Source organism: Aphelocoma coerulescens, chromosome 1, assembly GCF_041296385.1.
Source record: "Aphelocoma coerulescens isolate FSJ_1873_10779 chromosome 1, UR_Acoe_1.0, whole genome shotgun sequence".
NCBI lineage: Eukaryota > Metazoa > Chordata > Aves > Passeriformes > Corvidae > Aphelocoma > Aphelocoma coerulescens.
The window spans coordinates 109,023,805-109,043,293 of NC_091013.1; the positions used below are offsets into that span (position 1 = coordinate 109,023,805).

Here is a 19,489-nt window from a genome sequence, read left to right on the forward strand (position 1 = left end):
TTACCAAAGCAAATCCCTCCAACATCTTCCCTAAGAACACAGGAGGTTTTCTTCAAATTGCATTATATAACACTGACTTCTTCGCTTAAAACTTATTTCAACAAATGTATTTTTTTTCTAATCCACATAAAAGTTTACTATGTTTACATAGCAATTCCCTCCAGCTCATGATCCTGTATTATTGATAGTTTTTTTTTAAAAAGCAACCCCTCCCCAGACTCCCACAGGTTTCTCAAGCCCTTAGCCCACATTCAGCTGAAAGTTTTACTGTTACAGATTGAAGGTCACAGACAAAATGAACACTTTGTTTCTTGAACAGTATCTAGAGCAATTACTGCCCTTCCCCTATTGCCTGTATATCCACAAAGTGCAAATGGGTCCAGGGAACTTTAACACAGATAAAAAAGCAGATAATGGTCCTGAACAGTGATAGGAAACACCCAGACACAGAACACAAACATGGGTAAGGACTGCAGTTACCAACTGAAATCAGCACAGCAGGAAAAGCTGCTTTTTGCCAGAACTTATGTTTGACTGCAGTTTTAATAATTCAAGACAAAGTATAAAGATCAGGGTAAACTGAAGATTATTGCACATGAGGAACAGCCTCTACAACCTTCATAAACTAGGACAGTGCTGATACAGTACACAAGACACTCCTCACACTCCTAAAGTGCTCAGTTAAGTCAGAGTCCAATATTTCCCTTTTTTCTCTTTTTTTTTTCATGATGTGCCAAGACATGGTACAGAAGAACTCTGCAGTTTAGTTAACTCTGGCTAACTATCCATAACTTCCCTCTTTCAGGCTCTCAAATGCTAAGCTGCCAGACAGTATACATGTGGATGGTGTTATTCAACCCACAGACCCTGAACAGGCATTTCCAGGAAAAGCAAGACAAAAACTGAAGCCCACACTAATCAGATGGAAGCAGAGGAATCCTGGTTCTGTATCCTGGTGGTGAAGGCACAGTGGTTAGTTCAAGGTGATGGTGAATCAAAGACTTAACCAACTACAAAGCCTGGAAAATTAATATTCAGGTGACTTCACTGGGGAACAACAGGGGAGGGGGAAATAAAAAGTGAAAGAATGAACCATGGAGCCCAAACTTCAAGAGGTACATCAGTTTAGATATGAAGAAAGTGATGAAAAATGACCATATCCTAATACTCATGATAAATCCATCCTGTGACCATCATCCTGAAGACAAGCCTTTCCCACTGTGCATTTCCCAGCCTGCGAGAAGGGGATTTGGGTTGATCCCAATCACCAGAAAGCAAGTCCAGCTGTTCTTTCAAAGTGTTACCTCAAGAAAGTTTTTGAGAGGCAAGAGTCCTTTCCTACTAATTACAGCAAAGATGTGAATTTCATAATTGAGAACATTTCACGGCCAAGTCCAAGATTTTAAGGGCATGACAATAAAGCTGGAGCACACGTGTGTACAGCGGCAACAGACGCGTCCGCCAAAGTTTGGGGGCTTTGCTCCCATATGGATCAGAACGGAAATAGAAATGCTGAACCAAGCAGGAATGTTCTGCTGGTTCTTGCCTATAAAAAAAGATGCTCTTTAGCAGTTAAAAGTGTATTCAGGTAACTTATCCACCAAGATCAGGACTTCAAAAGATCTTCAAGGACACTAGGTAAAGAAAAACTGGCTTACAATAACATGAAAAACAGTTGTTTCACTTGAATCACTCACTCCCCTTTCGAATTCCATCTACTGCATTTTGCTAAAAGACCTCTTTAGATGAGAGCATTTTCATATCTGTATTAATGTCCTCTCCAGAAACAAGAAATGGAAAGACGCAAACCACTTTCCTCTCACTGCCAAGACTGATACTCACTTTTTTCGCATTCTTCTCGACTCAAACCTAGAATATATATTTTTAAAAAAAACGCGTTTATGTTGAAAAATGCTGCACAGATGAGGTGACTCACGGCAGACTTGGTGTATTGTTCCATCAAAATTCTTTACCTTGTGCTTATATAAGGCCTCCCACAGACATTTGGACTCACTGGAGCTTGAAAGAAGGAAACGCGACAAATGAAGAATATGGGCAGCAACCATTGTCTCCCTTTATGAACCTTTACATTTGTTGGACAGTATCCAGCTGTCTCTTGTGTGTTGGTGTCCAGGTCCTTTCTGGAGCTGAAATCTTCACAGGAGTAGCCTAAAAGTAACCTGAAAGATACTTAATATAGACATTACAAAATTTTGGTATGTTAATGCTTGAACACGAAGCATGTGCTTTTGGCTCTGCTCATACTTCAGGTTTTCTAGAGCAAAGCTGTTCCTGCAGTAAAGCACAGACTGTCCACAAAGCTGATTCAATAGCGAAGGTCAGGTCTTGGTGTCTGGTGCGATTCCAAGTATCACCAGATCTTAGAAGTACAAACTGACTCCTGCCATCCTCTCCATTTGTGCAGCTCAATTCTGCTGTTGCTCATAGCCTTCTGCTAGGCTGAGGCTAACAGACCTGCTATGGCAGCCTGAACTAGAAACAACAGCATTCTTGATACTACCAAAATATCACTTCAAGTACAGCAATAGGATTGGGAAGCTAAAATGAAGACACATGCTTGGGCAGGATAAAAAAAAAAGGCAATTAACTAAAAAAGGACAACCTCAGGGTCTTTCTCAGTATGAAGCAACATCTGGAAAAAACACCATCTTTCACCTGATGGTGCAGGTGATTTTGTAAACAAATTTTGGTTAAGTTTCCTTAATCTTTTTGTGTTCTATTAACTGAAAAAAGAAACCCTGACAAAGACCTTCATAATACTGAAGAGACCACATCTCCTTACATAATTCAGTCCCAGAGTATCAGGTAGCCAAATGGACTGTGTGTTTTACTACCTTGCAGTTACTTGTAGATGTTTTGTGCTGGGCATTGTGAATCCAAGCTATCAACTGCCTTACTGCAGTGAGAAAAGCAAGGCTTTTAAGACAAAATTAATGATTTTGCTGAAAGTTTAAACTCATATATTTAAAATATATAGAAATTGCAAAATACATATATATTTATTTCTGCTCTACTGCCTTCTCAATTCAACTCAAAAGTTTGTCTTTGCAAGGGAATACACATTTATCTTCAGTACAATGAACTTCAATGGATTATTTTCATACTTTCAGAAACTGAAAACAAAAAAAACTGAAACAAAGAACAAACCTCATCCTTCCTTGCTTCAATTAAAATATCTTAGGTATTCTTCCCAAATGAAATAATTTCTCTTTTTACCTTAGAAAGAGTGCCTTTCCCCGTGTGTTTGTCATGAAAGATTAACCAGATGAGGGTAACTGGCTCTTTCAGGGTAAGAAGGGAGCTTTCCTTAAAAGCTTCCACAAACACTCAAACTCAAAACCTGTTAGCCATAACAAAACAAAGTTGCTTTTTCACAACTAACTCCTTTTACTATTATTGAAAAAGTGGGGAGCGATCTGTTCAAAACCTTGTTTAAAAATACAGCGCTAAGTAGGCATATTCTTGAGTTTCAAATCAAAGTGGAACAGGTGCAAAACGTGAAAGCTTTTAAAATGTATTCTCTCCCATTTCATGGTAAGCATACCTTTTTTTCTTAAGAGGGATATTTCACACATCAACAGTCTCAGACCTAAAATAAGGCTCCTGTGCAGTATTTCACTTGTAAAAGGTCAATATTCTTTCTTAAAAAAAGAATTTGATAAAATAAATGGGTAGTTTGAAAAAGCATGAAGCACTGCAATACTGACGAGAGAAGTGGAGAACAGCCCTGAACAGATTCTGAATTGAAGGCCACATTCTATTCCCAGTACACTGTGATCCAGTGTCTCTCCAGAGTGAAAAACTTCAGACTGATACATGCCGAGATTGAACTCTGCTGCTTCTTGCATATGAGATGCCCACATTTCTGCCCACTGCATTTCTAGGTGGTCTGAACTTCATCACTCCTTCCCTTCCCTCTGTGGCCTTTATTAACGGATATTCACACCACTTGAAAGCCTGTAAGGAAAAGTTGTGTTGCTCCAATAAAAACATACAAATAAATATTCACATATTTTACTGATCTAACACAAAACGTTTTCTAAAAAGAGAAGGAATCAAAATAGTGTCAGGTAACAGGATTACTTAGGGATGCATTAAATCTCTTTTTCCACAAAATAATTAAGTTTCTTCATTAAAACCAGACAGTGTTTCAATACTACAAAACAAGCCAAATAGATATGTTCTTTTACTTCCAAAAGAAATTTAATTAGGACAGATAAAAGATTTCTGAGATATTTTGTTGCAACAATAGCAACCCATTTCAAGTAAAGATTAACGCTAAGATTTTATTTCTGGTCAATTACATGACTAAAATATCAATTAAAAATGGATTAATCCTTAAGCCTCATAAATTCCGTTTTTTAAAACCTTTATTTTCTCTACCTAAATCAATTTTTAGAAGTTTTGCTCAGATGGTGCAATATATTTATACTGAAAATACTTTTAATTTTTTTTACTTCAATTTTTTTCTAAGAATAGAAGGAAGGTGCCATTATTGTTTTGCTTCAGAAGCCAGTCCCTACTATTAGGAAAGACTTGGCATGGCCATTCATGTGCACACTAAAGTGCTCAGGTGCAGTATCATACAGACCAGTGAAGAATATACAAAACACCATTGTGTATAATACTGTGACAGTTTTTCAATATATTCACATACAGTAACCTCTGACTACCTGAAAGGAAACTGGCCATAAATCCTGAAGAACCTTGTCTATAAAATTGAGTAACCCATCAATATACCGTATCTCTTCTAAAAATACCCGTATTTTACAATAATATACAAGGTATCTGCTTGCAAACACAGAAGTAGCCATAAATAAAACTTTATTCTTTCTTTTCATTTACAAGCTACCAAGTACCATGTATTTACACAGCACTGGACACTTAAAGTAGTTGCAGTCACAAAATGATCCAGACAGCTGTTGATAAAGTAAAGGATCTTAAGATAAAAGCAAAGTAATACTGTAACAGATAAATGGCAAAAAAGCAGTTTTGCCATAATGATCAGACTTGCATGTTGCATCAATTCTGGTTGAAACGACTGAGCGCCATGCGATTCTCAGCTTTGTTTGCAGTCTGGCTAAAGTTTGTACAGTCATTTCTCTTTTGCAGTTATTAAAATAAAAAAGTTAAAAACTATAGCAGCAACAAGCAAACCCTGTGACAGGAAGGCAAGGTTTAAGAACTAAAAAAGTTTATACAATGTGCTTAGGAAGGTCTGCAGAATTTATCTTCCATCGGCTGGAGTTCGACTGAGTGACAACATGATTCGGGCGTATCTTTCACACAGTTCATGTGTGGAGTAGGAGGGTAACTTTGGCGGGTCATTGAAACCTTTGATCTCTGTAGAACAATCTAGCAGTTTTGGCAGGAAATCTGTTAGTTTTTCTTGCAAGTTGGCTGCAAATCAAACCAGAAAGACAAACATAAGCATTTATGTCTGCATGTGGAATTGTCCTTTTTCTGCCCAGTGTTGACTTTTTTTTTTTTTTATTAGTGGGTGGAAGAGGAGGAGTTTCACTTGGAATAATTCACATTCTTTAGACCTACCAGCAGTAACTAGGACATACCAATTCCTAGTAACATACTGATATAAATATCCCTTTAGATGGTCTAACAACACAAATGCTTTTCCATTCAAAAAGCATGTCTCTTACAGCCTGATACCCCAGTGCAACACGTGGAAAAACTTTTTATTTAAATGTGTACAGGATTATTCAAAAGTCAGGGTAGCTCAAAAAGCATTACCACGGCACAAAAGATACAGGTTTAATTCCAGACGTTGACAACATCATACTTATAAAAGAGGTGCACAAGGGCATTTTACCTTAAGAATAAATGACTTACGTTCCATTTCTTGTCCAAGATAGGAACACCAACGGTTTCTCATATCTTCCACAGCAACAATATCTTTCTCTTCCATTTCATCCACCAGTAGTAATGGCAAACATGGGACAATAAGCTCGTTCATAATGATCAGACCATTATTTACTTCCTGATCATCTCCTGACTCAAACAGTGCTGCAGCATGTTCGTTTAGTTTCTTCAGAAACCACCACAAAAAAAGGAAAGCCTTTAAGTACACAGCATTTCACATTCTACCATGCATCATTATCAGTTTATTTTAAAGCACAGTCTTCCTACAGAATTACGTGGCAGTTTGTATTAACCACAGCTGTGTTTTAACATTTACAGCATGATGCATATGCTCTACTAATGCACTAAAACTTGTGCTGTTCCTCAAGCCACTTCATTTCATACCTGCCAACTCCAATTTTGCAGCTGTTTTGTTAAGACTGAGATTCCATCACCTGCTTTCACTTTTTCACTATTGTTAAAAGTGACATAACAAGGAAAAAATCCCTTGTTTCAGGCACAGCATCATTACTGATGCCTTTCCCAATATTTGTCTCCCCGTCAAACCATGGCAGCAGGGTGAGTCTGCTCACCAACATTGTCAGCCACTGCTCCTACCTAGTCCAGACATGATGGCAGTGAGCACACTATTTATAATCAAAGAAAATGATTGGCTATTAAAAAAAAGAAAGGGGGGGGAAATAATGTTTTCTTTTTTAATTTTGCTTTTTTTTTACAAGCCTTGGTATTAAACTGCTAATGGAGGGATGTTTGGGGTTTGTTGTACGTGATGGCAACACTCTTTTACTAATTAATTTTATTAAAACTTTGCAGCAAACTTAACTTTTTGAGACCTACACTTCCCCCTTCACTTACTAGCAAACACTCTCGTCTGTAGTGAGATATCAGCTCTTCATCGTGCCCTCTGTACGGGCCTTTGGACAAGAGTTCTTTGTTATTCTGGTAAGCATAGATAAGATAGAGCAAGGCTTCCATGTAGCTGAAGGGAAGAAACAGAAGTATTAGATGCAATATCCACGTACCTCCTGCATCAAGGTAACGACTGTGTGCCTCAAAGAACAGGTAATTCCACTTGCTGGACAGCAAGTCCACCCCTCCCCACCAATCTCTTCATAATGTTTTTTTAAACCATACAGTTTTGTCTTTTACAGAGATTAGAACAAATTATTATTAAGTTAGATCATTGCACCTGAACTCTGATCCAAAGCTCACTGAAACCAATGAGTATCGTTTCACTCACTTCAAAACTAGCTTTAGATTGGCCTTGAGCATCCATGAAAACTTAGTTTTTCCTGAGTGCATTTGTCACATTGGGTTTGAGCTTCTGTTGCCATAATTATCTTGATACCGTTCTACACCTCAGCAAGTAAGATTTAAAGCAGTCACCTTATTTCTAAAACAAAAACTGAATTTTTTAAGCTTCATTAACTGTAAGTTCTTCCAAGTTCCTTGAAATCTCATGCGATGGAAGAAGCCATCACAGCATTTCAAAAGCAGAAGTGCTGTTAGACTGTTGATATTTGTGTCTTTAATCTGAATGCAGTAGATAAATGCAAGGCTAATTGGTAGAAAAGGAGTAAGAGAGGACCCAAGAACCTATCAGTTAATCATTGACAGAGATCCTTTCATGCACAGATGAACAGTCTCCCCTCGTACTGCTGAACACCATCCCCTGCAAACACCTGAAATGGTCAATTCTCTGATTTACAGAGACCCAGTTATGACAGACAAACACTGAAAGCAGTTCAGGCAGCTACCCTAAAAACAGGCAGTTTGATATCTCATTTTTATTCAAATAAAAAAAAAATATAGGAAGAGAAATTTCCTAAGAGAGTGGTTAAAGGAACATGATATTGTGCATGCACTCACACCTGACGAGAGTATGAGCTCATGGGTCAAGTTGAAACTACCAAAACCAAATTACCAAGCTACTGAAAAAGGCTAAAATTTATGTACGCACACAGAGCGTACCTGAATACATGACAAGAGTTTTCCAAAGTAAAAAACTCAAGACTTGAGGTAATAGCTCCCAATGAGACAATATAAAAATAAGGGAAAATTGAAACCACAATGATTCCTTAAAGCTTAATCTTCTAATACCCCTGTTTAGAAGAACAAGATGAATCCCAACATTACAATTTCAGAATCTACTGGAAGCTATGTTTTCCATCATGAGATCTGCTCATAGTTCCTGCAATCAGAAGTATTTATTGCTTAAGTAGTAGAAGTAGAGTTACAGTTCACCAATATTTTGCCCTAAAAGTAAAAAACAATGCTTTCATTTAAAAAGTAGTCCTATTACCCTCTCCTCAAGTCCAGTTTTCCTACCCATGAAAGTTCTTCACACCACTGGTCACCAATGAAACTGATCAGTTGAAAATTTAATGTAGGAGGAAAGGGGAAGAAAAGATGATTACAAGAACTGAAACTGCTGGTTATAAAGCCAGAGAAGGAGGACCTTTTCTTCCATTCTTAGTTCAGTTATTTGTGAAACTGCAGGATGAAGCTACAGTGTCAACAGCTCTGCTGATGCAAAATAAAACTCAGTGCTGGCAGTGGCCTTATTTCCAGTTGCTCTCTTCTTGCTTCTCCCCTCACTTGTGTGTGACCCTTTCCTGAAACAACTGTGGTGCCATGTAACAGCAAGGTAAATTATTTTAGATTATCATGATTGCACATCCAAGCTCAGACTCCTTATATATCTTGGGTCTGAGGAATGGGACTACAGCGTAAATTAGCAAACAGATCCATAGAATCATAGGGTGGCCGGGGTTGGAAAGGGACCTCAAGGGTCATTTGTTTCCAACCCCTGTGCCATGGACAGGGACACCTTCCACTATACCAGGTTGCTCAGAGCCCCATGCAACCTGGCTGTGAACACTTCCAGGGATGGAGCCTCCACTGCTTCTCTGGGCAACCTGTGCCAGTGCCTCACTACCCTCACTGTAAAGAATTTCTTCCTGATAACTAACCCAAACCTCCTCTCTGTCAGTTTGAAGCCATTCCCTCTTGCCCTGTCACTCCATGTTCTTGTAGAAAGTTTCTCTCTATCTTTCTTATAGGCTCCTTTCAGATACTCAGGCAAAGGTTGCTTTCAAGTTTCCACGCAACCTTCTCTTCCTTCAGTCTGAACAGCCCCAACCTTCTCATCCTGTCTTAATCAGGCAGGTGCTCCATCCCTCTGATCACCTTGGTGCCTCCTCTGGGCTGGCTCCAGCAGGTCCCTGTCCTTCCTGTGCTGGGACCCCAGAGCTGGATGCAGCACTGCAGGTGGGGTCTCAGCAGAGCGGGGCAGAGGGGCAGAATCCCCTCCCTGCCCTGCTGCCCATGGGGCTTTGGATGCAGTCCAGAACATGGCTGGCTTTCTGCCTTCTCACACCAGAACTGCACATAAGCTCAAGCCTCTGCAGCCTAAGCCTAAGATCACTGAAGCTGCTCACAAAATTCTGGAGCTCACTGGGTCAAGGCTTTGGAAAAATGCAGAAAGCACAGAATGGAAAAATTTTAGCACTGCTCTGAAAAAGGCATTTTAGTCAAAACTGAAAAGCTGTATTGGCTTTCCAGGAATCTTAGAAGGCAACTGGTAAAACCTACCGTTTGTTCACTTTTAAGTTGCTGCCAGAAAAGTGATCTGCAGGCAAAACTCCTACCAAGGCTCATTATCTGGCTAGGTTCATCTCAGCCAGACTACATCTCACTCCAAACTACAGTCAGAGGAGATCTGCCTGAAAGACCCCTTAATCCTTCACCTGCAGTGAAAAGTGGCCCTTGTCACCCACCATCAGGGATCACGAGTGACCACTGTAAGTAGGCATGAAAAAGATACACCAAACTACTTTAATGCTGATTTTTGTGTTTGTTTGACACAATACAATTAAAGAAATCAGAGACTACTTGAATGAAGGTTGACTTTTAGCTCCATCAAGACACTGAGCACTGCTAGGTTATCACTTAGTGTTACTGAAGCTAAAGAAAGTTGGTCAACAGAGACATGGGTTTGCCGGGAAAAAAAGCTTCAAAACAGTCCTACTAATGAAAATCATATTTCTACTATGAAAGTCAATCCTTTCATAAATATTTTTAAAGTTATGTTTTTATGATTTCAGTGTTAAAGGAACTGACAGGGATCAGCAATTTAGTCTCATTTCCAGCATAAGGATGGTACCATTGCTCTCTCAAGTGTGCAAGGCAGGAACCTCAGTAAACCTCTGAGTCCTTTGGGAACCTGAAGCTGAAACACAGGAAAGCATTTGCACAAGATGCCTTTGGAGTGGGTCACTGGATACCCAGATCCTCACTCATCCACTAACTATACTTCAGTCCTACCATCTTTGTATCAAGCACTTCTTGAAGCACTTCTGAAATTGTACTTTTTATTTCTGACCTATATTAGAGTGTAAGATTGGTGATCATAGGCTTGTTTTCTAAATTATGAGGATGTTTTGTAATAAACACCTCACCCTAATTCTGCAAGTTATTGTAAATACTGGAGAACTTTGTTTAGCACATAGCAGAATCCTGTGCTTCCCTCTCTCCTCTATGACATAATCAGAATATGTTATGGCAAGAAGAAATTTACTGAAAACACTGGTATTTTACAATTGATGGTGCCACTCTGGAGTTCCAGTGCCAAGGAACTTGAAGATGTTTCACCCCTGCCGGCAAGACAGAGAGTGCATGAAGCACAGGGGTTCCTATAAACCACACCAATGCCTGTGATATTTTTGCCTCTTTAAGGGATGAAGCAACACCAGAGTGTTTATTTTTCAAATAAGCCAGGCAATCTTCTGACTAGCCTTTGTACATGAACTGTTTAAGGCCAATAGTGTAGCATATTTCAATTTAGATTATTAATAAATGTACTGTTTATTACATGGTGGTAACTCCAAGACAACCCAAGACTCTGGGCTCATTGTGTCAGCCAGTATAAAAAGACGTGTCCTGTCACAAAGGCAAGGCTGTGTCTTTTGCAATAGATTTTCCTGTGTTGTTTGGGGCCTTTCTTTTTTGGGAGGATACAAGACAAGAAAGAGAAATATGAAGCAATTTACTACACAACAAAGAGACAAAAAATTAAATTTGATTCCCACTATAAATTTCCCTACCTATTGTTTTATACATGAAAAATCAGTGATTGACTACATTTATACTGTAATCACTATTCTTGTTGCATGTGTAGATCAGAATAAATCTGAGCTGTTTTGAATTAAGTACATAAATGTCACCCATTTTATACAGCCAGGATTTCTTACTTGGTTCAAAAAGAGAAGGGAATGAATCACCACGGAGTTAAGGACAATCAGCTACAATTATGACAGCTATGCATGATAGTTTTTCTCAAATATGTTCTGTTTTCCTGACCTTTAGAGCCCATCATAGGAGGAGTTTTGGCTCAGACTAATGCAGAAAGTAAAACTGCTTGACAGGGGCTTGACTAATTGTGTCTGCTGATAAAAGCAGATAAATGTATGTGTACAGGTGGTGCCAGAGAAGGAGGGCTGAGGGACACCCAGAGCACTCAAGAGTAGAACAGAAGGAAGAACAGGGGTGCACGTGGAGGGTGCTCTCAAAAGAACACATGGCTTGATAATGGAAATTGGAAATGAGATTGGAAATGAAAATTATGAATAGGAAGATGCAAGACTGAAGACATCAGTAGACTGAATAAATGCTTAACTGAAATGAAGAATACATTAAACAGTTCTAAATTTAAAAAATAGCTTTACTTATCAATATTACATTTTGCCTTTACATCATTCTACTGCATTTGAGTTCTGGACTACCACTTACCTCTTTTTTTGGAAAAACTCCAATCCTACCATGAGAAACATGGTTGTTTCCCTGAAATGTCTATAGTCTTGATGCCATCTCTGCATGTAAGAAAGGGTAAATAGAACTTCATCCACAGAAATGAAATATAATTAATTTTTTTAAACACACACCCCCCCCTCCACTTAAATTTTGTGTCCAATAGTCATAGTAAGTGCATATTAAGATATTAAGCTCAATTTTCAATACAAGAATGACATAGAAAAAACCTGAACACTTTACATGGGAAGTGCTAAAAAATCCCAAATGCAACTCAGATGAGTTGTTGGCACTGGAGCAGAACATTTATCTTACTGCATCACCATTTATACAAAGTGACTCCTGGTTCACTTTACAGGTAAATGCTCCAGGTGAGAAAGGCACTTTCTCTACAGAGGGTTAATTGCTGACTTGCAATTGTGCATTAAAGATAAAATAGGGGACAGCACACCATAAGACACAGCCACTTGCAGATTCAACAGAAAGACCTTGAGGAAGCATCCATAAAATGCCAACTCACTATACAGACTGACACAACCTATGGAGAAATCCCCAGCTACCTATTGCAGGAGCTAAAAAAGGGGCACTTTTCTGCAGAAGAACAGAAGATACCCCCACTCCCCACTCTTAGAGCTAAGTCCAAAATTGTTTGTTCTCTTTGTGCAGCATCATTTAGAAAACAGTAAAATGTTCAGCCCTGCACAGCCAAGAAAATGCAACCAGAATGCCACTCTGAGGGTCCTTCCCTATCAGTGACTAGGGAGGCACACTAATGTAGCAGCATCTACTGTAGGTCCTAAACCTGGTAATGAGAAGTGGCAATTAGAATATTTGCCACTGGACTTGTGAGGGAAAGATTACTGCCATTATCCTTCTGACCAAGTTGTTTGGACCTAACAGCACAACAAGGAGGTATAGGTGGTGCACTGGGACCTGCCCAGACATAAATATCCACTGTTAAGAGGTCTTAATGACCAGAATTACTCGGACTTGAAACTGATACTGGAAAACCAGCTACAGGCTTAGTTTTAGATGTGAGATGATTTTTTTAGCAATTATTAGTCACGATTATTTAATGTCCAAGATTCATTCTCACTTTCCCTCCAAGTTTTTCTAAACACAGGAGGAAAAATTAAATGCATAAGCTGATTATGCATGGTCTTGACAAAGAAAAGAATCTGCTGCTCCTAAGAAAATGGGAATGGGTGCAGAGACAGCTGGAGGAAAAGCACCAACGGGACCGTGCCTGCTACGCAGCTCTCAAGAGGAGCAAGGCTGGGCACAGACCACTCTCCTCCTTCCCTGCCAGCTGTGTCTGCATAGAGAAAGCCATGTGGCTCATGTGGTGATAAATTACAAAATGTTCTTAGTGACGTCAAGACTCGTTAACAAAGTAAGGGCAGACTCCAACCTGACACTAATTTATGGTTCAAACACTGGAACTACAGATGTGGAAAAAACAGCTTTAGCTCAAGAGCAGCCTTTGGACAAATAAGGGGTCTTTAAATAAATAGCAAGTTTTAACTTCTCGGTCTGAGACAAGAAGAAATTTGTGAAGATAAAATTAAGCTTTACTGATAACTATTTCACATTACAACTTAATTTAAAGCATAAGAAATACTGACCTCATATTCCTCCATGTTTACTTCATCTGGCTTTATCATTTCAAGTTTGGCTTGAGCAACTTTCATGATGTTACGGCACCTAACAAAAAGCAATAAAAAAATCATGAAATATTACTGGAAATTCACAGAGGATATTATCCTTACAAAGACAGGAGCCTCAAACAGTATGAGCTACAGTCTTATGCAAACGAGTATGAAAATGCTGTGGAAAATGTACATTTTATTATGCATGGTATAATCAGCAGGAGAAAGCATACTTCTGAAGTATGTGTGATGGAGGCCTGTGCTATTTAAAGGATTACTTCTTTTATTTCGCTAAATTGCCACATTGCTCAGTCTTTCTTTTAATTTTAAATTTCAGATAGCTTGAAACTCCCTGACACTTACTTTGTAGAAGTTTAGAAGATTATTCTCTACACAGAAATCAGACTTATGTTCTCTAACTTTTAATTTACGTATTTATGTAAGTAAGTAGATGGAATTTCGAGAGGAAGAGAGACATTGTCTTGCTCTGAAGTCAGTCACTCACCCAGCTGGAAAGGCTCTGCTGTCTACTGCTGGCTTTCAGGGCAGTAAACACACAGTGAAAGAAGGTACAGAAATCTATGTGCAAAATTATGAACACTGAGCATTTCTACTTATTTTAGATGAGTATAAATGCAACTTCTTGATTACTCCTTTAACAGGGATTTTTATAAAGATGATTTGTTTTACAAAGTGAACTTGCAAGCTATTAACTAGGAGATAAAGCTAAACACACTAGCCAAATATGAAGGGGTGTTTCCACACATCAGAGAACATTCATGAACACAGGAAATGAGATGTGCAGATCTTATTACCTTTCATCAAAGCTGAGATTGTGATCTCCAAACTGCTCCAGTAATGTTCTCTCAATTATCTTCTTTGGTGCCTGGTTTTGGATGAAGTAAACAATTGCATGACGCAAACGATAATCACATTCAGGTGGTGGATCTTCTTGGGCTAATTTTAGCAGACGTGTGTATTCCAATTTAATTGCCTACATAATTTTAAAAAATAGACATTATTCCTTCTGGCTTCTAACTCAAACATCACAGACACAAGATAATTTACATCCCATCACATTTTGCCTACAAAATTTTTTAACGGTTCCAGGTTCCACAGACCACCCTTCTAAGAAGTCTAAACTATTAAACTTTTTAAAAAAGCAAACAAACAGAAAACAAACAGATAAATTGTCAAGTTGGCCCTTTCTCTCCCCTGTCAAGCCTGACAAAATCCCAAGTAAACCCTCCCTTCAAAAGTAGTTTCAATGCTGTGCTATGTCTCCCTGAAAGGACATTTATCCAGTCCTCAGAGATGTTTCTTTAAGCTCAAGACAAGTATAAGATTTCAGATGCTTGACCTAAAGAAATTTTCTGAAGTCTCATAAGGTAAAAAAAGTACCTCTAATACATGGTTAAATGCAAAGACATGAATAAAAAATATCCTAGACAAATTTTGGTGAATATGTATGATTTGGAAAATAATAAGTGGGAGTGAAATACGTCTTTCAATGAAAAACAAATGATAGGATTTCTAAAGAAAATAGTAATTCAATATGAACAGTACTGCCCTACAGGGCAGGATGCAGCCCTCACTGAATACTTTAGATAAACTTTAGAGGTCATCAGAAGCATTTACTTTTCCAGCTTTGCCAGCACATTAGGTTTTAATGAACATCTTTTGATATGTTCATTATATTTTTTTCACTGAAACTATACAGCATAAACAACAGCAACAAGAAAAATAATTAGAAAAATGGTGACAAATGTTACCATACATTCCAGGTGATCAGATGGTTTGCTAACACATTAGCGAATTTTCAGTACAATACAATGTATGCACAAAATAAAACACCAAAGCAGTTAGGAAAAAAAACCAAAACAACCTGTTCAGTATTTCAAATGCCTTTATGCTGTAGTACCTGGCATTTAACTATCAGAAATTTAGGCTCCCATCCTCTGCTAATAACACATTTTGTTTCAGGACTAAGCATGCAGTATAATAATCATACAGGTTTAAACATAGAGCATGTGGACACCTTCACAACTTAGGAGAATGTTCTGCATCAATATCTTTAAATACTCATGATATGCATTACCATTAAAAAGAATGTTTAGGACAACATCATAAATGCCAAAAGCCACCAAGTTTCTATTCTCTTACATCATAAGTTCTACCATTAGAAAGTCCACATTGCTAACAGTTAAACCCTGTTTACTGAGGAAACAAAAATAAACTGCTATTAGGCATTTAATTTTTCATATAGTTACTTAGGAGTAGGAAAAATACAACACAAACCCTGTATTTTTATATTAATTTTTAAAATACTGTGATATTCTACAGATTCAGAAATCTTAGGCAAAATGAAGTAAGAACACTATTTCTCTACACAGAACACAGGAAAAAGGGACAGTAGAGAAAAGTATTATATGCTTTCATTTTCTCACTCAGGATATTATATAAAGATCTTAAGGGTAACATTCTGCAAGGAGTTGTCTATAAAGGTTAAAGAACAATGATTTGAAGAGACCACTGACCAAGAAATATCTGAATGTTAGTCATGTCTTAAACCTGAGATCTAGAGGGGGAGTGAAACCTTGGCAATGTAACAATGACCCACACAAAGGGGTTACAAAGGGGTTTCACCTGAGTTAAATTAAAACGAAGATATAGAACCCCCCCCCGCCCAGTTTTCTGAAAACACTGATTTAATTTAAAAAAAACACATGAAGGAACACAGTAACAGTATTAAAAGATATCACAGAAGCTTTTACAGTAAGTTAAGGGAAAACGTGAGATTTAATCCGATGCATCCCAAAACAAAAATTTTGTTCCTAAAAAGGACCACTTCATCTGTATCCATTCATACTAATGTATTCCTTCAAAATGAACCATGTTTCACCTCTTCTAAGCTATTGCAAACACAATTCAGTAGAAAATGAGTAAGGAATGTTTTCTACTTTATGTCAAAACATTTTCTCACTCAAAGACATTCTGCCCCCATAAAGCCTAAATGTTTAAGCATTCGAAATTAAAGAGTGAAAATAACTTCAACTGAGCATTGTTTTGATAACTCTGAAGCATTAAATATAATTTTATTTTGAAGTAACTTTCTGTTTTAAAACTATCAAAACACCCTTCATATTAAAAAATATAATTAGATATAATTGAACTTTCTTGTAAGGAGTGATTTGATCAAATGAGGGGTTTTTTTAACTTAAAAAATAATTGTTGTATTTTCATTAATAAATCTGAAAGAAAGAGCAACCAGGACTGAATCCCAAACAAACCCAATTTCACTCAACAGAGGCTGTGGCAGGTGCCTCTCCCCTCCCTGAGATCAGGCACAGTTAAGAGAGACAACCCTGCAAACATGCCATGGTTATAACCCTTCTCTAAGTATCCACTTCAAACACCCACACAAATAGACAAACCAACCAACCCATCAGGTTTCAATTTCCTTACCAAGGGGTTGCAAACTTTTTGTTGGTGATGGTAGGGTTTTTTGTTTGTTAGCCTGTTGTTTGTTTGGGGGTTTTGTGGCTTTTACAATTTCTTCCAGTGGAAGAACACCATAACACTTGAGACTCAACGACAAGCAAGAAACTTCTTTCCCCTCTCCAAATCACGTTTGAGAGGATTTTACATTTTATACCATGTCAAAGCAATTCCCTTTCTAATATCCTGAAAATTCAAGAGGCCACGAGCTAAAAGTGCTCAGAAGTTTGTGTATTTAAGAAAATGAATATATTCCTAAGTCTGGTATCACAGTGAAGATTAATCACCGCAAAAAGCATGACATCTAATTCCCAGTAATAAAAAACTGCCTAAATAAATAGTATTGACACCCATGCAGTTACACAAAAGCAAGCAATTTAAATTTATTAAAAATATTTTAAGGAGTACAAACCAAGAACATATCGTTGAAATAAACAACAAATGACTAAACACTAAAGTCCTGGGTAAAAAATACCGTGATGTCCCACAGTCTAGCAAAGGCATGGGGTTTATTACTCACAGGAGAAAAAAACCCCACATATTTTACTGATTACACATCTAGGTTTCATGTTACTAGTATGTTACTTGCTACTATTATTAAAAAGCTAAGATGCAGAAAGGTCTATGAGCTACTGATATCAACGAGGGCAAATATCTGTATATTTTTCAAGGGAGGAATATCTAAATGAAGGACTGATATAAACAAGCATGTATAAATTCTGGAAAAGACTTTATATACAGAAAGGGGTTGAGAGAGTAGCATATCTAACAGGAAAAGTCAAGAGGAGAAAAAGTTGAAAATGTTAGTTGTACCTTAAAGAACCCTGCTTCTGGCCCACACCTGTCATAAACATTCCTGGCTTTACCTATAGCCATGATAATACCTTGCATGTTCGGGGTCAGCATGACCTGCCACAAGGGATTGAAGGTAAAAGTTTTGAATGATTAATATTTTAATGACTAAATTCAATATGCTTTTAGTCTCATGCAAGATGAAAAAGCAACTTAATGCATGCATACATCGAAATGGCACATTTCAATACAGACCTGGTGAGCATATTCTGCAAATCAAATCATGGCATGTGTATATATAGTTTTACTGTAACAACATTAAAGGAATCTTACAAAAAATAAGATAAAAAGAAGAAGTAAGAAAACTGTGTCAAAAAAGTTACATGGACCAAACTTCCCAGGAAAGGAACACGCACAGTTCAGCATTAGTACCAAGCAGAAACTGCACACTGAATGAGTGCTACCCATGGCCATCTAAGGATTTAAAAAAAAAAAATTCAACTAGAAAAATCACCCAGTCATACTTCAGATATACTGCACTAAACCCATGGCAAACTATAAAACCTGTATTTTATGCATATTTCAAGGTCAAAATAAGAGACTCACTGCTGCAAATGCAATCAATCCCTGAAGCATCTGCAGAAAATTCCTTAAACATCAAACCCAAAACAATTAACAAACACCAATCCAAACACAAGCCATCTCTCACTGCTATTCACATCAGTTACATACAGTTTGATACATCCAGGCTACTCAGAAAAGCCTTTCTCCTTTTTTATCTGTAAGCAAAGGAATACACTCCCTCTCTCCCTGCCCAAGGTACTGCTGGCACAGCAACAAAAGATGAAAGATCTTAAACTCCCTGCAAGTCTCCCACACATAACAACATTTTAAAAAAGTGAATACACTTACAAAATGAACAGGGAAATAGGCAAGAAAGTTATCCTCTAGGAAGACAATGTCATGGGGACAAAAGTAAAAAGAAACAAACAAACAAACAAGCAAGTCATTATATGAGGTTAAATCCTCATTTCTTTCAAGCTGGAGACTACACATCTGTGAGAAGCTAAACTCAGTGTGATGATGTGAATTAAACCATTTTATTCCCCATCCCATACTCCCAGTTATAACTGATCACACTTCCAGGGCAGAATGACCTGAAATATCCATTTCCCTAGGGAAGCTAATGCCCTCCAAGAACCCACATTCAGACCCCTGAGAATATGGCTGCACCAACCCTGTTCCCAAGCACAACAAACACGGAGTAAGCAGTGACAAGGGAGGGCAGTTTGATGACCTGCAACGTTGCTGAAACTGGGCAGCAAAAAATAATGCCTCTCAGAGTAACAACGAGCCTCTCAATTATCCCTCAAGTTGTACCAGGTACGTCTCACCCTGAGTCTGATTTTTTTTTTTTTTTTTTTTTAAGATTTACTAGGGTAAGTTCTACCAGCCATAGCACTTCCAGGTTACCTTCATGGCTAATTTAATCCCCAAAGCCTGAAAAGCTTAACCTTGGCAAATAAGAGATCAGACTTGAACATCAGCTTTACTAGACTGACAAGAAAGCACAAACATTAAGAACATCCCTCAGTGTCCTGTCACTTTTTAAATAATGCAGCAGTGTGCAGTCTATCATCAGCATTTTGAAGGCTACCTGGCATAATATAAACATTCAACCTCCACAGCTGAAGAGACAAATACACCTTCAGTGTAAATGGTACCATGCAAAGCGTGCCAAATTAGAGTTTGTAGTGCTTTCCTTTCATATTTCATGACAAACTATGACATTGGTAAAGATTACAAATCGCTAAGCATTTAGTTTTGCAGAAGTCTGTTAGGTG

At 37.9% G+C, this 19,489-nt stretch overlaps 1 protein-coding gene across 2 annotated transcripts in view; it reads right to left on the reverse strand.

Moving 5' to 3' along the window:
• Positions 1-4,828: 4,828 nt before the first annotated feature.
• The window catches only part of USP25 (ubiquitin specific peptidase 25), an 89,099-nt gene continuing 74,438 nt past the window's right edge, over positions 4,829-19,489 (reverse strand). The window contains exons 20-26 of one of the 2 annotated variants that reach the window (XM_069024147.1): positions 17,667-17,762; positions 14,171-14,349; positions 13,332-13,410; positions 11,689-11,768; positions 6,754-6,877; positions 5,869-6,064; positions 4,829-5,421 (exon numbers count right to left, since the gene is read on the reverse strand). In XM_069024147.1, coding sequence (XP_068880248.1) covers positions 5,249-5,421; positions 5,869-6,064; positions 6,754-6,877; positions 11,689-11,768; positions 13,332-13,410; positions 14,171-14,349; positions 17,667-17,762 — 927 coding nt within the window. In that variant the 3' untranslated portion in view covers positions 4,829-5,248. The remainder of the gene's footprint in view (positions 5,422-5,868; positions 6,065-6,753; positions 6,878-11,688; positions 11,769-13,331; positions 13,411-14,170; positions 14,350-17,666; positions 17,763-19,489) is intronic. The other variant, XM_069024155.1, reaches the window with a different exon arrangement.